This window comes from Hippocampus guttulatus, chromosome 9 (genome assembly GCF_054856545.1).
Source record: "Hippocampus guttulatus isolate MCC_2025c chromosome 9, RoL_Hgut_1.0, whole genome shotgun sequence".
In the NCBI taxonomy this organism is placed as follows: domain Eukaryota; kingdom Metazoa; phylum Chordata; class Actinopteri; order Syngnathiformes; family Syngnathidae; genus Hippocampus; species Hippocampus guttulatus.
In genome coordinates this window covers 14030296-14050505 of record NC_141269.1, presented here as the reverse complement: position 1 = coordinate 14050505, position 20210 = coordinate 14030296, and the positions used below count along the sequence as shown (strand labels likewise).

General features: G+C 40.0%; 2 protein-coding genes across 3 annotated transcripts; one reads left to right on the top strand and one right to left on the bottom strand.

The window, feature by feature from the left end:
* Positions 1-4172: 4172 nt before the first annotated feature.
* ndufb7 (NADH:ubiquinone oxidoreductase subunit B7) lies at positions 4173-5853 on the top strand. The gene is made up of 3 exons (XM_086120201.1): positions 4173-4436; positions 5322-5490; positions 5693-5853. The coding sequence occupies exons 1-3, from the start codon at positions 4325-4327 to the stop codon at positions 5778-5780; spliced, it is 369 nt and encodes a 122-aa protein (XP_085976327.1). The 5' UTR covers positions 4173-4324; the 3' UTR covers positions 5781-5853.
* Positions 5854-6933: 1080 nt separating this feature from the next.
* On the bottom strand, positions 6934-18838 carry tecrb (trans-2,3-enoyl-CoA reductase b). Of its 2 annotated transcripts, XM_086120200.1 has the most exons (12): positions 18801-18838; positions 13679-13729; positions 11189-11240; positions 11069-11113; positions 10158-10261; positions 9108-9223; positions 8670-8775; positions 8485-8557; positions 8341-8384; positions 8210-8267; positions 7657-7745; positions 6934-7520 (listed from the first exon to the last, which is right to left on the bottom strand). In XM_086120200.1, exons 1-12 carry the CDS (start codon positions 18813-18815, stop codon positions 7347-7349), a joined length of 927 nt encoding a protein of 308 aa, XP_085976326.1. In that variant the 5' UTR covers positions 18816-18838; the 3' UTR covers positions 6934-7346. The 2 variants fall into 2 exon arrangements, with proteins under 2 accessions (XP_085976326.1, XP_085976325.1); XM_086120199.1 differs by lacking the exon at positions 18801-18838 and having other exon boundaries at positions 13679-13983.
* Between the last annotated feature and the right edge of the window lie 1372 nt (positions 18839-20210).

Below are 20210 nucleotides of genomic sequence, written 5' to 3'. Positions count from 1 at the left end.
TAAAAACTAAACATTTTTTTTTAGTTTCCTGTGACGTCATCCTATTGCCCAAGTGTACCTAATATTGTGGATAATGCCCATGGAGAACTAGATGCTATATCTCCAAGGAATCTGGTACAAGCCTCAACAAAACACAACATACTTCTTACCTCAACAATTGATGTTAATTTATAGCATACACTTGTCAACAGACACACCAGCTAAGTCAACAGAACAAATAACTTAATATGTACATACACTGTATGTAAATATATTCGGGCCTCTGACAAGAATTTGTAAATAACATACAAGTGATTCTGCAAGTGAATCACAGGTTCAAGTCAATCAGCTGCTGTCATGTAACACAAAGTCCGCCTATTTAACACAAACTCTCACGACAAACAAACATTCAAGCATCTAGTTTGACAGCACATAAATGCTTATTTTGTTATTGAAATATGTAAATGTTGTTCCGTTTTATGAATGGTGTCCTCCACAAGCATGACTACCTCTTTCATTTGCCCATTTTCCACTCTCTTCAATGTCCAAGAGCAAATTCTCACTTCACATTGAGGTGTTGATGAACCTTTTCCATGCAGTTCAGATGTTAACCAAATTTCTCTGGTTTGCTCATGTTGTACAGTCGAGTTTTGTCCTACTTGCTTGTAACCTTTCATAATAAAGTCTGAACAAAAGAACGCACTCATGTGTCTCCTCTTCGTGTCTATGTTGATCCTCCGTTCTGACATTGTGAAAGCAGAGTAAATAATAACCGACGTGCCCATGTTTGAGACTTAGGGTGTGTGTTTCTGCATAGTTGTGTGCCTAATTTGAGGTATTAAAGGCGTCTAAATAGGTACATGGAGTGCCATAGAAACATGTTAAGTCATGGGCAATTATAAAGAGAGGGGGAGGGGAAAAATGCACACGGGAGCCAATCAGAAAAGAAGCATGCAGGAACAAGAACCTAATACCGTTGGCACTGATTCGAGGAGAAGGCAGATCATACCCGACTAATATAGTCCGACTGGACCCAGAAGGACAAGTGAACAAAATGAGAGCAGACCAAACAGAACGAGCTTCTGTTGGAGAAGAGTGAGTGAAACGGCAACTACAGTTTCATCTGAATTTGTCTCATACTACACATTTACTGAATAATGTTTTTTTGCCACACTTCAGAGTTGACACAGAATTTGGTCGATTATATTTGGATTCAAATGCCATGTGTCATTTTGCAGTTCTCATTCTCATTTGCATAACTTAATACAGAGGTTCACAAAAGACATGATTATGTACAATTATCCTGCACAATGGCACTCCAGTGTTTCATTCTATTTCATATACACTTGTCCGATGTATTGCAACATTGAGCCTTTATCTTTGCTCAGGTTTGTCATGTAAAAAGTGACTGAGACAAGCAATCAACTGTTAATCTTTATGAAGCTTGTAAATTTAGACCTGTGGTTTTCAACTGTTGTGACCCTGGGTTTTCATTTTTCTACTTTCAGCACATTGCGACCCACTCTTACCTGATTTATTTATATTTAGGAGTGAAGAACAATAAAGAAAAAGTATTTGTCAAAAATAACCTTTGAAGGCATTTATTTTCAAATATAACTAAAAATGCTTTCATGTGAATATGAACGTGTCTTTCGAAGCCCCTTATAAAGAAACTGAGGATGGACACATTTGTACAAAAATAAATTGTTGGACTGAACTCTGCCATGGAAAGCAAAAACCTAAAACCGGGGGGTTAGGTTGATGAACATTTCCAGGCTATAAATGTAAAACAATCAAATGAAAAACATGGCAGTTACTGAGCTTGCATTCTTATGTCCACGCGTTTGCACACTGCTGCCCAAACTAGTCAGTTGCGCACCATTCCTAACCGTGAAACGTTATATGTTGGTAGCATTGTAAACTGAGAACCCCCCCCCCCCCCCCCCCGGTGATGTTTTTATAACCTGTCCACCACCCAACCTTTGGGTCCCGATCCACCAGTCGAGAATCACCGACTGAGGCAATTGCATTTTTTTATAATGAAACACAAAATTTTAAGATAGCAAGAGAATAGGATGTCTTCATGATATTTGGATTTTTTTTTATTTTATTTAAATGTACAACAGGTCTTTGCTGTGACTGAATGCAATTAGGGAATCCAGTAAAATTAAGAAAGTCTGCATGATCATTGACTATCAAAGGGTAAAATGTTGAGATAGAGAGAGATAATGGTGCTTCTTCTCAGACACAACATTGCTCTTTTTATTTTTTTTTAGGTTCGGGGAATCAAGGCGTTACACAGACCTCTTTGTGTTTGTTCCTCAGTTGTCATCGACAAAAAAGTACCCTTCACTCCACTGTGGTACAGAAAACTGTTTCGACATGAAAGGATTGGTATCCTTCATTCTGCATGACCTCTCAGCTGAACAGGCCAGGTTAAAAAAATCAATAAGGGGACGACCCTCGGGACCTGTGCGCTGGCACGGTCAACGCCAAAACGCACGCTGAATGAGTCATCGGCCAAAGTACTGCAGACATGACAGGCGACAGGTGGAGAGTTCTCTGCCATATATTCTGTATTCTATCTTTGCAATGGAACACTTTATTCACTTCTTCTCTGTATCTCACTGTCTCATAGTTACTATCACACAAGTGGATCTGTCTGTCTACATGCCTGTCTGTATCACATCGCAGACGCTTGCTCCAGGAGAACAGGTCTGCTGGCAGGCTATGGATCAGTGGCATTCAGTGATGTCGCTTGGTGTGTGGTGGGCCCAAGGTGCTGATCAGGTATCCCATTGAGTGAGAATGTCGGGTTGATTCTGCAGTCACGCTCGGTATCGTTGCACGTTTAAACTTCTGAGGTTGTGATTGGTACCTGCTCTCAGCTAAAATCCGCCCAGTCCACCACTCAAAACAGAGTCAGGCTTTGTGTGCCTGGTACAGACTGAGTCAGTGGAAGATTAAAACATAAAATTCCCTACAGGGCGGCTGTATGTTTTATAACTTTCAGCCTTTGGAGTGGGAACACATGCAATGTAGTTAGAAATATTAATAGTAATCTATTCAAACGTTGTTTTTACATTTGTTTCTTTTTGTAGGGTGAAGACGTTTACTTTATTCCAGGGACCAGGATGCAATGCTGTAAATGGGTTGGAAAATTAATGGTTTTATATGTCACATTACAATTCACATATGTCACATTATATATAGTTATAGTTTCATACACACCCATTGCATCAGATTAACGTTTTATAACTCCCGGTGCACACAGTCAGTCATACCTGGACTTTATTTTCAAAAAAACTTTAGATTGCACAATTTTTTACATCACTAGTTTGGAGGTACAGTAGATATCTTCCAGTCTGACATCAATATGGGACAGCCTTTCCCAAAATAAACTTAGCATGAGTTTTTATTGGGTCATTCATTATTCAGAATATTAAAATAAATAAGCACAATTTTCAGCATTTTGTTTTTGCGTAATAGTCATGTCTGTTGTACTCTCGTTATTTGTATGTACTGTGTTGTGAAAATACTTTAAATATTTCTGTATGTTTGAGTTCCTGAAGATGAACATTTTTAATGTGGATTTTGAGCATATTATATTTTCTACTTAGGTTCATATCAGATGTTAAAATGTATCTAGTACAGTGGAAACTACCTCTTCAAGATATACAAACATGTAAGACAATGTCATTAAAAGGGGGCAATTAAAATTACATTATATTGAAATACAGACTATTCTAAACAGATTCTAATTGATCTGGGGAAAAAACCATCTAGGCTGTAAAAAAATGACAGGAGGAGATCAAGACGAGTTGTGTCACAAAGGAAGCAGCAAGCTACTCTCCTTCAATCCTATTAAGTCTATCATCCCTATAGGTACAGGTTCTTGGTGACCCACGTTTAAATGTTTTATTATTATTGTTTTGTAAAATTGAACCAAAGCATGAAACATAAAAAATATATATACAAAAATAGCTCGGCACGTTAAATATTATTCCAACTAGTTTTGTCTGCATGTCCCAATGTGGCATTCTTAAACCATCACCAGAAAGTTGTGTGCAAAAAGCTTTAACAATTGATTTAGAGGAGCATCAAAATTGCTTGATCACCCTGAAATTTACTAGCGGAAAGGTTGTTGCTTGCTTAAAGGGGAAGATGTTGCTGAAGGACTGAATTTGTCAGCTGTTTATTTCCGGTGGAAACGGAAGTGGATTCAAGGGGCTTGTGTAGGTGACCGAATGGCAGATCGCTGAACCATTTTGAAAATAATTTCCCAGCACGGAAGAAAGACAGTTCCACTTAATATTATTAAAGTACATACTCTATAAAGGATACAATGGGGGCTCACCTAGTCAGACGGTACATCACCGAGACCGACACCGAGCCAGACCCGGCGAAGAAATTCGAGTTCGACCCCAACTTTGGATTTCCTGAGAGGAAAGAGCGAGGTTTGTACTACGTACTTGTGAGACGTTAGTGCATTGGATGATTGTGTTTGTATATTTCGGTTGGTGTCTGAAATTAGCGTATCTGAGCACGTATCGACGTAATCTCGCGATAACTTGTCAGATTGGCCTGTGCGTATTTGGGCTGCATCAAACCATATTTTGGCATTTATCGCAATGTAACAGGAAATGCATCTTTCTCGTTCCAATTTTTCCTAGAGGGAAATATTTACTGAATTAAAAAATGATAATGTGTGAATTAGGTTTGTGCAGTTTACCATCCGAACACAGCAATATTTACAATATTTAAATCAGCATGGTGTAATTGTGGTTCCCACGTTTATCTCACAATTCTGAAGTTCTGGGTTCGAATGCCCTTCCTGTATGGAGTTTGCATGTCCTGACGTGCATGTTTGTTGGTTCACTGACTAATTGGCTTAAGGTTTGAATGTGCGTGTGAATGGTTGTATGTTTTCTGTGATTGGCATGGCGATTACGGTGGTGTATGGTGCAACCCGACTCTCTCCCAAAATCAGCCCGGGTAAGGCACCAGCTCACCCGCTACCTTGATGAGGACAGCGCCATAGAAGATGGATGGATGTATTTTAAAAGGCGTGTCATTGCTCAGAAATGATTCTGTAATGCAAAACCAATTACTAGCAATTCCCAGATAACTAAATTGTTACTAAGCATAATAATATAGCATAATAATAAATAGTTACTCCGCGTGCTGTGTTAACCACCATTACAGTCCTGAATTAATTCATTTTCACCGTTCTCACAGCCAAAACATTTCTCAGCATGGCAGGTTAATATATATATTGCGAGTGGATTAAAAAAAAAGAAAAAAAGACTGATGGTATGTTTGTGTGTGCGTGCTCCTTCCAGAGATGGTTGCGACCCAGGAGCAGATGAATTTGGCCATGCTGCCGTTGGAGCAGAGGGACTATTGTGCTCATTACCTCCTGAAGTTCATGAAGTGCAAAAGGGACAACTGGCCAAACTTCCTTGCCTGCAAGCACGAGAGACATGACTGGGACTACTGTGAACACCGGGAGTAAGTCTTTCCATCACGAGTTACTGTTTTGTCAGTGGTCACTCTTGCTTGAAAGAATATATTTGATTGACCACATAGGGAAAAGTTTGCTACGATGCAGTTTATTTGCCGACGCTAATGTTTCAAAACATGATCAGTTCTCATGGCACAAGCATTCCATCTTCAAGCAAAATGTGTATTTCATGTGTTTCTTTGTCTGTAGCTATGTGATGCGGATGAAGGAGTATGAGAGGGAGAGGAGGCTCCAGCTGAGGAAGAAGAGAATTGAGGCCCAGGCTGAAGCTGCATAATGACACACATCTTTTCCCCTCATCTCTGTATATAGCTTACACTGTTCACATTAAACAGTGCTGCTTAATTACAGATCGCAGTCATCGCTTTTTGTTTTTCAAGCATCTGGGATTTCCCATTTCTCATAGCTCTACCTAGCTCCTTATGATTCATATGCACTTTTAAAGATTTCTGATATATGTTCCATCTTGTGACAATGACAGTTTTGAAAGCTCTAAAATCACATCATACTTACTTTTTTTTTTTTTAATTGCTTGAAGAATTGGGAGGTTTTAATGTTCTTTTTGTCTATGTTGAATGTGTAATTGTGATTGGCTGGCGACGAGTCCAGGGTGCACCTTAATTCTCTCGCTAAAAATCCAAGGCTAACGGTAGGGATGTGTCTTGCCTGTCTTCATTGCACACACACAATCAAATAGATGATTCTGTTCCATGTGTTTTTTTTTAAGAACAGACATAGTTTTGTTCAGTCATGTTAAACAGCTGGGCGGCCCGGTAGTCCAGTGGTTAGCACGTCGACCTTGCAGAGGTTCAATTTCAGCTCCGGCCTCCCTGTGTGGAGTTTGCATGTTCTCCCCGGCCGGGCCTGCGTGGGTTTTCTCCGGGTACTCCGATTTCCTCCCACGTTCCAAAAACATGAATGGCAGGCTGATTGAACACGCTAAATTGTCCCTAGGTGTGAGTGTGAGTGCGCATGGTTGCTCGTCTGTGTGTGCCCTGCGATTGGCTGGCAACCGGTTCAGGGTGTCCCCCGCCTACTGCCCGAAGACGGCCGGGATAGGCTCCAGCACCCCTGCGACCCTAGTGAGGATTAAGCGGTTCGGGAAATGAATGTTAAACACCTTTTACTTTTGACTGTGCTGATGTGCTAAAACATTGCGAAACACACAAAAAAAGTTAACATCCTCTTCTTAAAACAATGTATGTTATTGTCATGTGTCACCCTTGTGCTATAATGTCTATACCTGTGAAATTGTGACTTTTTCAATTTGTATTTTTTTTCCTCCAGCATGGGCGGCCCCAATACTCTTTATAAGCACAATTTTGTGCAGCTTTTCCATCTTGTGCCTTGACAAGTACATGCTCAGATTCTGTCAAATGTTTTTTAGCGCTACATATTCCAGACAGATAAAGAATCAACAAAACCCGTCACAGATTTGATTCCTTTTTATTAATAAATTACTTTTTCAGAGGATTGGATGTAAACAACAATTGACATTTCTGAACATGAAAACATAAACCAGACCTGCATGAGCTGTACAGTGTATGTCAGTGCACAAAGTCGTTTGGGGGGCAGAACTTATGTGGGTGTACAAAATAATTCACGGAACCAGGCAAAACTGGTTGGTTTGTTGAGTGTGCGAAATGAGGCAAAGCAAGTGATGCGTTAAAAATTTAGCATTTATAGCGAACAAACATGCAAGCAGCACGCAAGCATGTTTTCAGTCACTATTTCCAGTATAGAAGCGGGGGCGAAACAAAGAGATGATACTCGTCAGGTTGGGAGAGAGACTGGCGAGGTGTCTACCAGCAACGAAAGCAAATTTAGATGAAGGAGCCCTCATCTACAGGACAAAGGGCAGGATGGGTGACCGGAGAGGAGGGTAATCCCGGAATTCCTTCAGGTAGCTACGATGCTTGCCCTTGGCCCACACAGTCATCTGAATGAAACCCACCAAGGTGAAGAAGGCCACGGGCAGACACTGCGTCATCAGCGTGAAGCCGAGCCAGGAGCCCAACTGCAACAAAAAGGAATGTGGAAATGTATACAATGGCTGACCTTTCACTACTTATATTAACATGATTAAGAATTTTAGAATGGAGTCATATTTGAGTTTTAACACCATAACAGGAAAAAGAAAGAAATAAAACAACCTCATAAGTGTAATTGGGACAGGAGACCAGCAGGAAGATCCAGGTAAAGGGGTTCTTTGTCGGGTAGGGTATCTTCCTGGTCTTGGAGCCTGAATAAACAAGTGGAGAGAGAGAGAGATTTTTTTTTTTGGTAGATCCATAAGTGTTTGTACATTTTGCTCCAACAGTATTTTATTATACAGTAATTTAACACCCGTTGAATGGTATCTCAACATGATGAATGTGATTTTCCAAGTTAAATTTCGGAAAGGTGAATTTAAATGAATTAATGTCATGGTAGGTAGGTTTGGATTTTTTTTGTGTGTCTAAATAAGTTAAATTGGTTTTTCGAGATTGCATTTCATATTTCCTTGGGTTGTGTCTGTGTGATATTAAAACTGGTTTGATAAACTGCAAATTGCACAGAAATCAGGAAGGGTGCAGATACTTTTTCCATGCACTGTATCCACAAACATTTAATTTACAAAACAAGTCGATGTACAAAATATTTGGCCAACACTTAACATTAAAATCACAAATTTTCCACTGGATAGTAGGGCAAGAGTGCGTATACCTGGTGGACGAAGGTTGCGAAGGGCGATGTGGATGGAAAAGTTGCCAACTTGACAGAACTGAGAAAGAGAACGCCGTTGATGAGAAACACGATCTCTGCGGATGCCATACATTGATTGGAGGGGTTCTTACCAGGAATAAGATGAGGGCCAGTCTGATCTGTTTCTCGCCATAAACTGGAACAGTAATTCACACAGACACGCGGAATGAAGTTCCAAGGAGACATTTATGTACAAGAGAGTATAGAATATGTGCATGTGCTATGTGCACACTCACTTGGCGGTGTATAAAGTGGGTGATTGATGTAATAAGCCATCCATGCTGCAAAGCCCCAGTAGTATGTACAATTCTGAAAATAGACACTTCTTTAAAAGTAGCACTAAAACAGGTGCCTCAAACATTGACGGGGCAGCGACATCACATGATCAGATGACAGCGCTCAAATAGTTTAACAGTCTCACCTTGAAGATGTTGCGGAGTGGCATGGTTCCATGAGAGAAGCGATGGACAAACAGCGTCTCCAGCAGCCTTTTCACGTAGTGGAAAGAGTGGCACATACAAGCAAGACTGGGAAAAGCAAAAGATCTGGATTAGCAGCTTATTAAAAAGCAAATCTTGACTCATTGGCCTTTGTGTCATGAAAAGCACGTTGTCGCGGTTCTGTGAAAAACAGGTGTCCATTTTTCATGGGAGTGTCTGCCTTTCGGACATGCCATTAATGAAAAAAATAATAAATTAACGACAAAAACAAGCATAATGTACGTGTGTTTCACAGGACAGCGACGATATATAAAGCCTCGCTCATTTGTAACTTGTTGTCAGAAGGCTAGGAGTTCAATTTTGACATGCAAACACATTTGTAAACGTGTCACTTGAGTGACATTTTCCGAGACACTTACTGCACGACCCAATGTTTACTGGTGGTGAAATCATATTTGGGGGCGTAGATAAAGGGGACCCTGAAGTAGAACATCAGGTAGATGACAAGAGGTCCGGTGTACTCTGTCAGGAAGACCTGAAAGTCACAAGATGCCACATAATCAAGCATTTAGTACCAACTAAGCGTGTAAACTAGAAAGAGCCAAGAGCGGTATCCATAATCCTTCTTTCGCAAAGTAAATATTTACTGGTGATTGATGCTGTCAGAGGTCCTCATTTAACATGCCTGTTTCTGTCATTGTTGTGTTTGCACTGGTGTAGGACTGAGAGCCGTTCGTAATCTTTGCTTACCTTATTTAATTAATTACATGAGAGTGATAAACCAAGAAATGGCCAGTAGTATAAAAACTGATTTTGTTTAAGATTGTTCATTAGATCTCATTAAATTGTGCAAGTGCATCTAAATGTGTACACTGGCTGCAATGATCTAAAATGTCCTATTTTGCCATAATATTGATTTAATGAGGACATACTGTACACTGCTTAGCAAATGTATTAGAGGGCCTCTCATGAAAAGATCATGCATCGTGAAATGCTCTTATCTGGACTCCGTGCAGTGACTAAAAGCCGCAGCAGCTAAATTCAGCCACAAAAAACATATTTGTACATATTTTGGCTGCTTCATTGGATTAGTTATAATGTATGGCCAAAGACAATATAAAGCAATAAACTGGTTTGATAAAGTCTAATTTAGGCTGACCGTCACACACCCACACACACTGTAGCATTCATGTGCTGATGTGTGCCCTTAGAGGGTGCGGCCTTGTGAAAGACTCCAGCTCCAGTTGCTCTTTCGCCATGTGGCTTGTTCAATGTTGGGTGGAAAATTCGCCTGCCTTCACTGTGCTGTTATGATATGTCATGACTTCTTCTTTAACTGCCTGATTTCAGCAACCTTTGTATCTGTGCAAATAAGTCAGAACATACTCTTCTCCAACATAGTCGAGGCAAACCATGAACTGTTAATATCATCGCTCAACTCTACTGGATGTGGTAGAACCTGTACTGACCGTGACCCAGCTGATTTGAGCCCCCAGGTCTCGGAAGTAAAAAGTTGCTGTGGTTCCCACAGGAAGCTGCTGCAGAACGTCCTCATCCTTCAGTGATTTCCCCTCTGAAACATACCGGTACACACTTTTACTTAACACACACTCAGAGAGGTCCAATGTAGTCCAGAGAGAAAATTGCAATGTTGTATCGCATTATATCTTGGTTCATCGTTCATGCTCCAGCGCCATGGTGGATGGTTTTATAAGTGGTCATTTATGGTTTGTTACATAATACAGGCAAGTCTGACATGGCCATGTATGTTAAAGTCGTTTTTTTGAAGATTTATAATGAGTACACCTTTCATATTACACTGTATGTTAGCATTAGGCTAATTAAGGTACAGTGACATCTCGCATTGTTGCAAATTCACCTATTTTCAGGTTTTAGTTTGTAACCTATCAAAAAATAATAATTCTGTCAGTAAAAAAATACTTCACACTACAGTATGTTTGATGTTTTATTGTATTGTAGCATCTCTTTAATTGAGACCAAAAAATAAATAAATAAATAGTCGACCGCTTAATTAAACAATGTTTGATTTGATGTGTCCGTTTTATAGTAAACTTCAACAGGGAGTTTGAAATAACTTACAGCAAGCGTGCCTTGCATTTTATTTGGAGAGCTGCACGAGCAAGAGTGAGCACAGAAGCTAAGGACTACTTTAAAAGTCTGTTTTAATAAATGTGAGCGTGCTCAACGTGGGCGGGAGGAGTGAAATGGCAGTATTTTATTCATGTTTTATATGGTCTCTCTACTTTGTGGATTTTCACCAATTGTGGGTGGAGCTGGAAAACATCTTGAAGATAAATGACGTTTAACCACAGACTTCATTGACTATGAGGTGACGTTAATGAAGCCACAAATGACTTACTGGGGTCAAGGCGAATGGATTGTCTGGCTGGGTACCACTGTGGATCTGAAACAGACAGACAAGTGTGAACATTTGTTTGCTATTAATTACGATGTATGAGGCCATAGCGAAAACACTTACGGCTCTTGTGGAACATAGACTTGATCTCCCCAATGGTGGCATTTGGTTCCACCTACAAATAACAACGTGACAAATCAATTGATGTAAACACACAGATGAACAGACACCAATCCAGTTTTCCATTCATGACAGTGATTAGCAGTAAATTTAGCTCTGGCAGTGCCCCCCCCCCCCACACACACACATGAGCAATCCAACAGCTGGTATTCAGATTTCAAGGATCCTACAGCCACAGCCAAGGCACACGGCATCGTGCCAAGCTGACAGCAACCAACTTTACTAAATATGAACCCAAAATTGTAGTAAACACTCAAAATATTGATGCCTATACAGTACTAATGGCTATATAGTGAACTGATGTTGGCATACTCCCCCCCACCCCTCCCCCCAAAAATCAATCAAACAAGCAATCAATAAATCTATTTACACAACATATTCCATGTACAATATCCAGACACACACTTCAAATTAACTAAATTCAAAAATACAAAATTCAAAATGAAATAAAAATTAACTACGGTACCTGTTTAATGAAAAAATCCGAACTATTACCGGGTTTAACCTTGGTTTGGAGTTGTGTCGCCCTAAAATTTTGAATTCGTACCAAAACATTTGGAACCATCATAAGCATCTGACTTTGTGGAAGAAGACCCGTCCGTCTCTGTTCGCATCAAACGAGCACATTTCATGATTTCATGCCCTACAGCCACAACAGATGTTTCTGGTGACACTCTGTGAAGTTTCATCAGTATTCTTTCTCTCTTTCCTTACTGTCATTCTTCCCACATATCACAAAAAAGAACTAAAAAAACCTACAGTAATGCTTATTCTAACACGGTATTATGCTTTGGAATGGGACCAAATGACCCTGTATCAATTAACTCAACTGAATTGATTGTGTACAATGCAAACTTAGTTTGTGTATGATTTAAATTGCTCATCTCTGGAAAGCAGAGCTTGTTTGAGTGTTACAGCTCTCTCGCCAATTACAGGATGGGTTTGTTTTTCCATGCGTGCTGAACTTTCAGAGCCATTTCATTAATAGACTGCTTGCCCAAGCTTTGCTAGACTGACAAGCTTCAATTCTTTCCACGTCAGTCTGAAGACCTTGCGACCTTTTCAGCAGGATGACATCATTAAAAAAAAAAAATAACTGCACACAACCCCCCACAAGTATCTGGACTTCATTAAGTGCTCAGATTGCGGCTTCGTCCTATAAACCCTGACTAGACATAATAAACCGTTTATAGAAACAATCCCCTTCCAAAGCAACCCCATCCTTTCTGTACTGTATCTGCCTTACACGAGATTGACAAAAGCATTGGGACACCTGTCCATTACACTGCAAGGAGTGAAAATGGCCTGTATGTGCTGCTATGTCATTCTAATCTGCCCAAGGCCTTCAGAATCAGTAGTACCAATCAATGTAATTTAAAATAGATGAGAAATTTCACAGAATCTCCAACAAATCTGCCTTTCATTTCTCCACCCAAAGCAAGCACATTGACTCTGAATGACATCCGCATTTTTCCATTCTCTGGTTGGTCAGAGCAACCCAAATTCGACTAGCAAAACACATCTGCAGTGATCTGAAAACATAAATACATTTAATAATTATGTTGGTGAATATTTGCTTATTCATCCAGAAGAACATTTGTGAAGTCAGCCTAAAAGAGGGTCTAATGACACACACACACCATCTTTGTTCTAGTTCACCTTAAAGGTGTTTGATTGACTTGAAGTCAGGATGCTGAAGTTCTTGCCTTGTGGACATTACCCTGTATATTATGGTACACTCATGCTTGAAAAGAAATTGGCCTTCCCCGACTTGTTCCTTCAAAGTTTGGGTATAGAATTGTTTTGGTAAAATGAAGGAAATTAAAATTTAAATGGTAAATGGGGTGCATTTATTTTGCGCTTTACAGAGGCTAACCTTCACTCATTCAGACACCAATGAGCAGCTCCTGCCCTGCAAGGTGCTGCCAAGGCCCTACTGGGAGCAAATCAGCGTATTGTTTTTCCATTTGATTGTTTAATACTTCCAGCCAAGAAGTGATTTTCAAACAAATATTAACTGGGATGGTGACTGCACGACTGCGTTTGCATCGGCTAGTGATCAACTCGTGATCGACTAACTAAAGCATTCAAATTTGGGTTGATATGGGTGATGTACCATAAACTGAGCATCCACTGCATATCGACTCTGTACCTTTCAACTAAGTGGCCAGAACACCAAGCAGGCAGAGTTTGGTCATGTGTGAAAGTGTGCGTTTACAGTTGCACGCTCTTTGACGACAACTGAGGCAGCTTCAGTATGTTCTCGAAAAGGTATGACTCTCACTGACACAGTTGGATATTTTTACATTACAGAGAACCCAACTTAGTTGTACCAGTTGTGTGCAATAAGCATTCGCACGCCCAAGCTATGCAAAGAATCATGCAAATTGTAATATGAGTGTTCGTGAAAAGAGTTCAGATGTCATTGCTCACCTTGTCCAGGAAGCAGAGCTTGTCCTTGGTCTTGGCATCAAGTATCTCCACCTCAAAGAAAACAACAGCCTTTTTAGCTTTTTTAGCAGGTTTACGTTTGACCGGTGCGGGGGCCAGTAGAGGTGCAGCCGCTATCCCGTTAGCTGGCCTTTTCCCAATGGCAGCCTCAAGCGCGAGGGCATCCATGTCAACGGTCCACCTTCTGAACTCACTTTATTCACTTCTCTCCACCACCAAAGTGTCAAGCCTAGAAACACTGCAAGCCAGAGGAGAGTTGCTGCACTCAGCTGTGGAAATAAATCTGTCTCCCCCATGCTTGGTGCTTTGACAGCCCCTCCCTCTTCCTCCGCTACCTCATCCAACAACCCCATCCCACCCCGACTGGCTGCCTCTGTCTCATTCCTTCGCTTCTGGCCAATTGCTTATTTCAATTGCCAAACAAACCCTGGAGAGTGGACAAGTGTGCAAACAGTTGCAGATTCGGATTGGCCATCTGCAAACATCTCATGAAGGGAAATAGGCACGTGATTATGGAGTTGATTCGATTATGCAATACCCCCCCCCCCACCCGGCCACTCCCCTCTCCCAATCTTACCATAAAAACAGTCTGACACCGCTCAGTCTAGTCTACAGCTAAGTTGTCAGAAGGGACAGAGGTGTTATGACAACCAACACCGTTCGACCCCATCTCCTCCTCTCCCTGTAGCTAAATATAAAATCAACTGCTAACGCTGCATAACCCTTTTGCCACTGACCCCCCCCCCCCCATATGTCTATGGGGTGATGTCATTAGACTGACATTGCCATTTGTTTCTTAAAAACACCTGACTTCTTCAACAGGTTCTGTTGGTTAACTGGTAGTTTCAAACCCTCTTTTCCCATCTTTCAGTCACACACAGCAGGAGTTGCCTTTTTTGCCACCCAAAGGTGATAATACCACAGATTCTTCTCACTAAGTTAGGGCATTCCCCTTGCTGAAGCCCACCCATGCCTCTCCACCCTCTGATGATCAACAGTTGCTCATACCGTTGTCATTTCTCAATGAAAGACATACAGTTAAACCTTGCAACGTGGCGCTTCAACTCAGACGTGTTTACTGTCGGACTTGTCGATGAACATCGAATTTTAATGCGCCAACGTATTTTCACATCACTCGCAAGCCCAGAGGCCAACGTTAAAGTTGAACGGTACTTATTAGAGCGTTGCTATTTGGCATGGTTGTGCATCGTAGAGCGCCACATTGTTTTGTTTGTTTGTTGGCAGGGTACTTACTGTCTAATGGAGAATCGTTTACATCAGGGGTTGTCATTTTTGATGACTAATATAATATTAATATATATATATATATAGTACACACACTTTTTGATGATTACTTAAACTGCTCATTTGACTAATTACAGGTCGATAGGATCCACTGTATATTGAAAAAAAGGGACAATATTGGGGGGGGGGGGCATATGGCCCCATGATACTGTTCTTGAGGCCAAGCATCCAAGCATACCCATGGCCACTTTATACCCCTCACGCCCTCTCATCCTTGTCTATATAAAGGCTCAAGCTAATAGTAACAGCCTGTCAGTCTAAGGCACAATGAGCTGAGGGTGAAGCGAGGAGAATTTAACTTCAACAGCTCTTGGTACGGTAAACACAAGCAAAGATGGGCTAATTTGCCAGATCCCTCTGCAAGGTAAGATTGTGATTGTCAAATCATTATTATTTGAATGTTGGGAGTCGATTTGCAGGGTTTAGCAACTACTAGACACAGTTGGTCTACAGTGTAAGAGAGAGAAAGAAGTAGGGATTTTATGGCCCTCTGGTGCAGTCTGGGTTATATTTTACAAAACTAACACATGGATTTTTTTGTTTTTAAAATTAGTGATTGTCATGATAATCGTCAAGTATTGCGTAGAATGTGTGGAATTGATTGTTGTTTGTTTAATCAACTAGGTCCAAATGGAGTGCACTAATTGGCTTCCACCAGCAGAGGTAATAAAGTTGTGTTCAGTACGACAACGGGACAAAAATGCTAGTGAAGAGAAAAATTCACAATAAAATATTTGAAAAAGAAAAAAACAAGTAATGAATGCTATGACTGCTTTCGTCCAGAGACATTCAAGCAAATGTTCATCCAGCTTTTGTTTCAAGGAAGTAGTGATGGGCAATACCAGACAATTTTGAACCAATTTCATATCGAATAGTTGTAAATACCAATTTTTTTGTAAATACCAAAACCGATAATTTTTTTTCTAAATACCAAAACCGATACTTTGTGTGGGGGGGTTTTTGTCCTAATTAAGCACTTGACAATCACCGCCCATTTAACAATTGTTATATGTTTTGTTCATAACATGTTGATTTAAAAAAAAAAACTATATTACTTAAAGGGGAAGTCATCTAAAAAATATCTTTGCAATAATATATTATATGCGCCCCCATTAGTCTCAAAGCGGCATTACGATTAATATTACATTTGTGGAATGTGAAATCCAGTTGTTTTTATCCCTCTCTGGGGGTGGGCATTTTGCCACTTGCTGTCGACTGAAAATGACATCACAGTTGTTTAGGTCTCAGGTTACGACCAATTACAGCAAATGCTAGCAAACGTCACATGACCAAACTCATGAAAAAGGTGAGCTGTGATCAGTCGTCACTTGAGTCCTGAGCAACTGTGAAGTCATTTTCAGTCGAAAGCAAGTGGTAAAATGGCCACCCGCGAGATACATACGAGGTGGATTTTTTGGATTAATTCATACTACACAAAAAATAAATAAATAAAAAAGATGACTCAGGATGCCGTGTTGAGACGAGTGGATGCACATTGAAAATATTATAGTAAAGAAAATCTTTGAGTTGATTTCCCATTTAACTTGACATTTTAATTTGTCAAATGAACAATAACTTTGGTGAGCAGGATTATTCATCAAACAAATGTCCTTACAGGAATGCAATTTAGAAGTACTTGTAATTTCTTCAAATAATTATGAATTAAGTTGTCTTTTTTTTAATACAATAAAAAAATTACATATATTTGAACACGTTTTCAGGAACAGTAGCAAACTGTAATCACATTTGTCATACATCTTGTATGTAGTAAATTCTCCTAACAATTGTGGGACACATTGCCTTTTTATTAAATTTATTAATTAGAGTGCATTCACAAATTTAATCTGACGCTCTAACTTTGCTGTGAGAAAAGCGTTCCAAGAAGCAGAGCATCATCACTTTACTTGAATTTACCAACATTTTGTCAAATCCATTCAAATCCCACAACAGCCCAGAACCCTTGCATCTTTCATGAATAACTTCCATCTTGTCAAGCCTCAGGCTCTGACGCTCTGTGTCCACAGTCAGAGCAGCCAGAGCGCACTCCAGGCACCCCCAAAGTGTGGCACTCTAGTCTATAAAACCAAATGGCACATTCCAACAATGCTGTGAGTTTCCAAATGGTCGGAGATGAGCAAAGCGTGCTTGGAGAAATTTCCGAACACTTGATTCTCGTGAGATTATCAAAATATCATTACCACTGAATCAGTACACCCATCCCTGCAAGGAAGTAACTCCATGATTAAAAAAATAAAAAACTAATGTGTATCCCCATGTCCACCAAGTACAGTCCTGTATTCAATATTTTGAATTTTGACGGTTAACAAACTAATCCAAACTGTACCAATTTGGCAATTTATTAAAACTTTTACCCATCAACTGAAGTATACATGTCACATCACGGACACATTGTGTTCACATTCTAAGTCACTTCTATTTTTGGAATGTGAACAAGTACCGGGGTACATAAAAAGGTCGGATTTTACAAAAAACAAATCAATCATCTGAATTGAGCATCACACTCTTCAGTGTGAACATAGCCTAATAATAACAAATACCATTAGCAAGAGCATACATTTAAATATAAATCAAATCCAAATTGTTGTATTTACACTAGTTTGAGGTACTTCAAATTTGATGGTACAAATGGTTTAACAATAACGATAATAAAGACAAATAATGTTAATATATTATTTAATACAATCCATGGCAAATGTTTTGGAACAAGATTGCATTGTTAGTCATGTCCAGATAGAGCTTTGCATCAATGTGCTAATATTTTGGCTACGATTAAGCACCAAATTTTTCAGTAAAATTCAGTGCCCTTCTACACTACTGCTAACGATGACCACAATAACAAATATATTGTCCAATGAATACAATGCCAATCACAGCATTAAACATTATTAGCCTTATGACATCACTACTACATTGGATCTCATTCATATATGTGACAGATTAATGTACATGTTCATTTACCTTAAGGGTAAAAAATAAAATACACTCTAATCATCAAACTTTATTAAATGTGCTGCTTCTTACAGGATTTATTTTATCCCGAGCATCGTTATTTATGATGTGTCCACATGGTCCCTGGATTTGTATCATTCATGTGTTGTTGTTAAATTCCCACTCAGGTTCACAAACCCATTAGTGCCAAGAAACACTTGTCGAGTTGGTTTCTGTCATTCTGCTTCAATCCTGTCTGATGGGTTGTGGGGGCTCTTGGAACTCAAGGAGACATTTTATTTCCCTCTTTCGGTACTTGCATTGTTTTGGTTGTGTTTTCCACACGATCAAACACGTGAATTTCATCTTGATTTGCAGAGACGTGAAAAATCTTCGCTAGGCCAAGAGGGACCGTTGCAACAAGACTGTCTTATCAAGTGGATTATTGAGTAATAACATGACAAAGAAGGCCATGAGTCATTCCAGCCAGAGATGGCGGTGATGCAGCGTGTTACGCGATGTCTTCGGATAGCAGATATGTTTAGTTCAATTGCAGATTAAAGAAACGCGACACACTAGTCTTCTGACTACGACTAATTCAGCGATGAGAGCGTACCCTCACCAATAAAAAACGCTGAGGTCAGAATACGCTCAAACACAAAGCTTCGGTCACAGCAGGCAGTCGATGTAAACTGCCGTGCTGTACCATGCTAACTCCTGCATAACCAAAGATTGGCTAATGACAGGGTGTTCACTGCGATGTAGTCACACAAAACATTCGCAACTCATTAAATTGCTCAAATCTACGTAAACGCCACACTGAGTTGAATTACTCATAGTCGCTACTCACCTCGTAGTGCTTCATCTTGTCAGTCCTTTCCTTGGTATCACAAATGATTGACGCAGCAACCTCCAATCAGAGAACTAATGTCCAAAACGCTGAGCGGATATTGGGCGGGCTAAACGATCCCTATTAGCGAATCAGATTTAGTGTTAGTCGGAAGAATTTCCGCTTTCAGCAAATACGACTCTGGTGAATTGGAAGGTCGTTGTCCATACGAACTGTTACATTTGTACTCAGAAATGAAGACCATACCCCGGCAGAATTTGAGAAATGTTGGCATTTTTTTAGGGAAAATAACAATAAAAGCATCTAATAATTTTCTGTATTGCTATGTATCCAAATAAAAATGTGAATGTGAAAAATTATGTAAAATTAAATCAGTTTGTTGTGCCTGATCATTCATGTTCTTGTTTGTGTTTTACATAGTGGTACACATCTTTCAAACCCTGCCGACGTATATAAATTTATAAGACCAGCAGTATGTCACGTGTTAATGCCAATGCTCACTGGTCACAATCAGGGCCCGCCTATGCCTCTTTCTGGCATGAAGCAAAATTTAATTTTGAAGCCCTCTATTTCTTCTAATATAGATGATAATTGACTATTAATACCACTATTAATACCCACATTATAAATTAATTCCTGAAGGAATGACTGCTGATATGTTTATTAATCTGTGAAGGTAACACATTCAGAGATAAGAACAGCGAGACAGTTGAATTATACAGTACATCTTCAAGTGATAAAGAACTAAGTGGCGTAGTGAATATTATTACTGGCCTTACTTTATTTCTGATGTACCACTGCAAAATAAATGTGAAGAAGTCATTTGTAGTTCAATAACAACATTAAAGTGTAACAACGGCGGCCTGGTAGTCCAGTGGTTAGCACGTCGACTTCACAGTGCAGAGGTACCGGGTTCAATTCCAGCTCCGGCATCCCTGTGTGGAGTTTGCATGTTCTCCCCCGGCCTGCGTGGGTTTTCTCCGGGTATTTCCTCCCACATTCCAAAAACATGCATGGCAGGCTGATTGAACACTCTAAAATTGTCCCTAGGTGTGAATGTGAGCGTGGATGGTTGTTCGTCTCTGTGTGCCCTGCAATTGGCTGGCAGCCGATTCAGGGTGTCCCCCGCCTACTGCCCGAAGACAGCTGGGATAGGCTCCAGCACCCCCCGCGACCCTCGTGAGGATCAAGCGGTTCGGAAAATGGATGGATGGATGGAAGTGTAACAACAAATAAAATCACTTAGTGTGATTATTAAAAGAAAAACAGGTACAACTTTAAAATACAGATACAAAAAAAAAATACAATGTCAAGCTAATACTGATGTAATGATGAGGGAAAATATCTAAACCTATACCGTATTCTAAACATGTATCTTGTATTTGTTACTATCGTCTTGCTAAATACAGT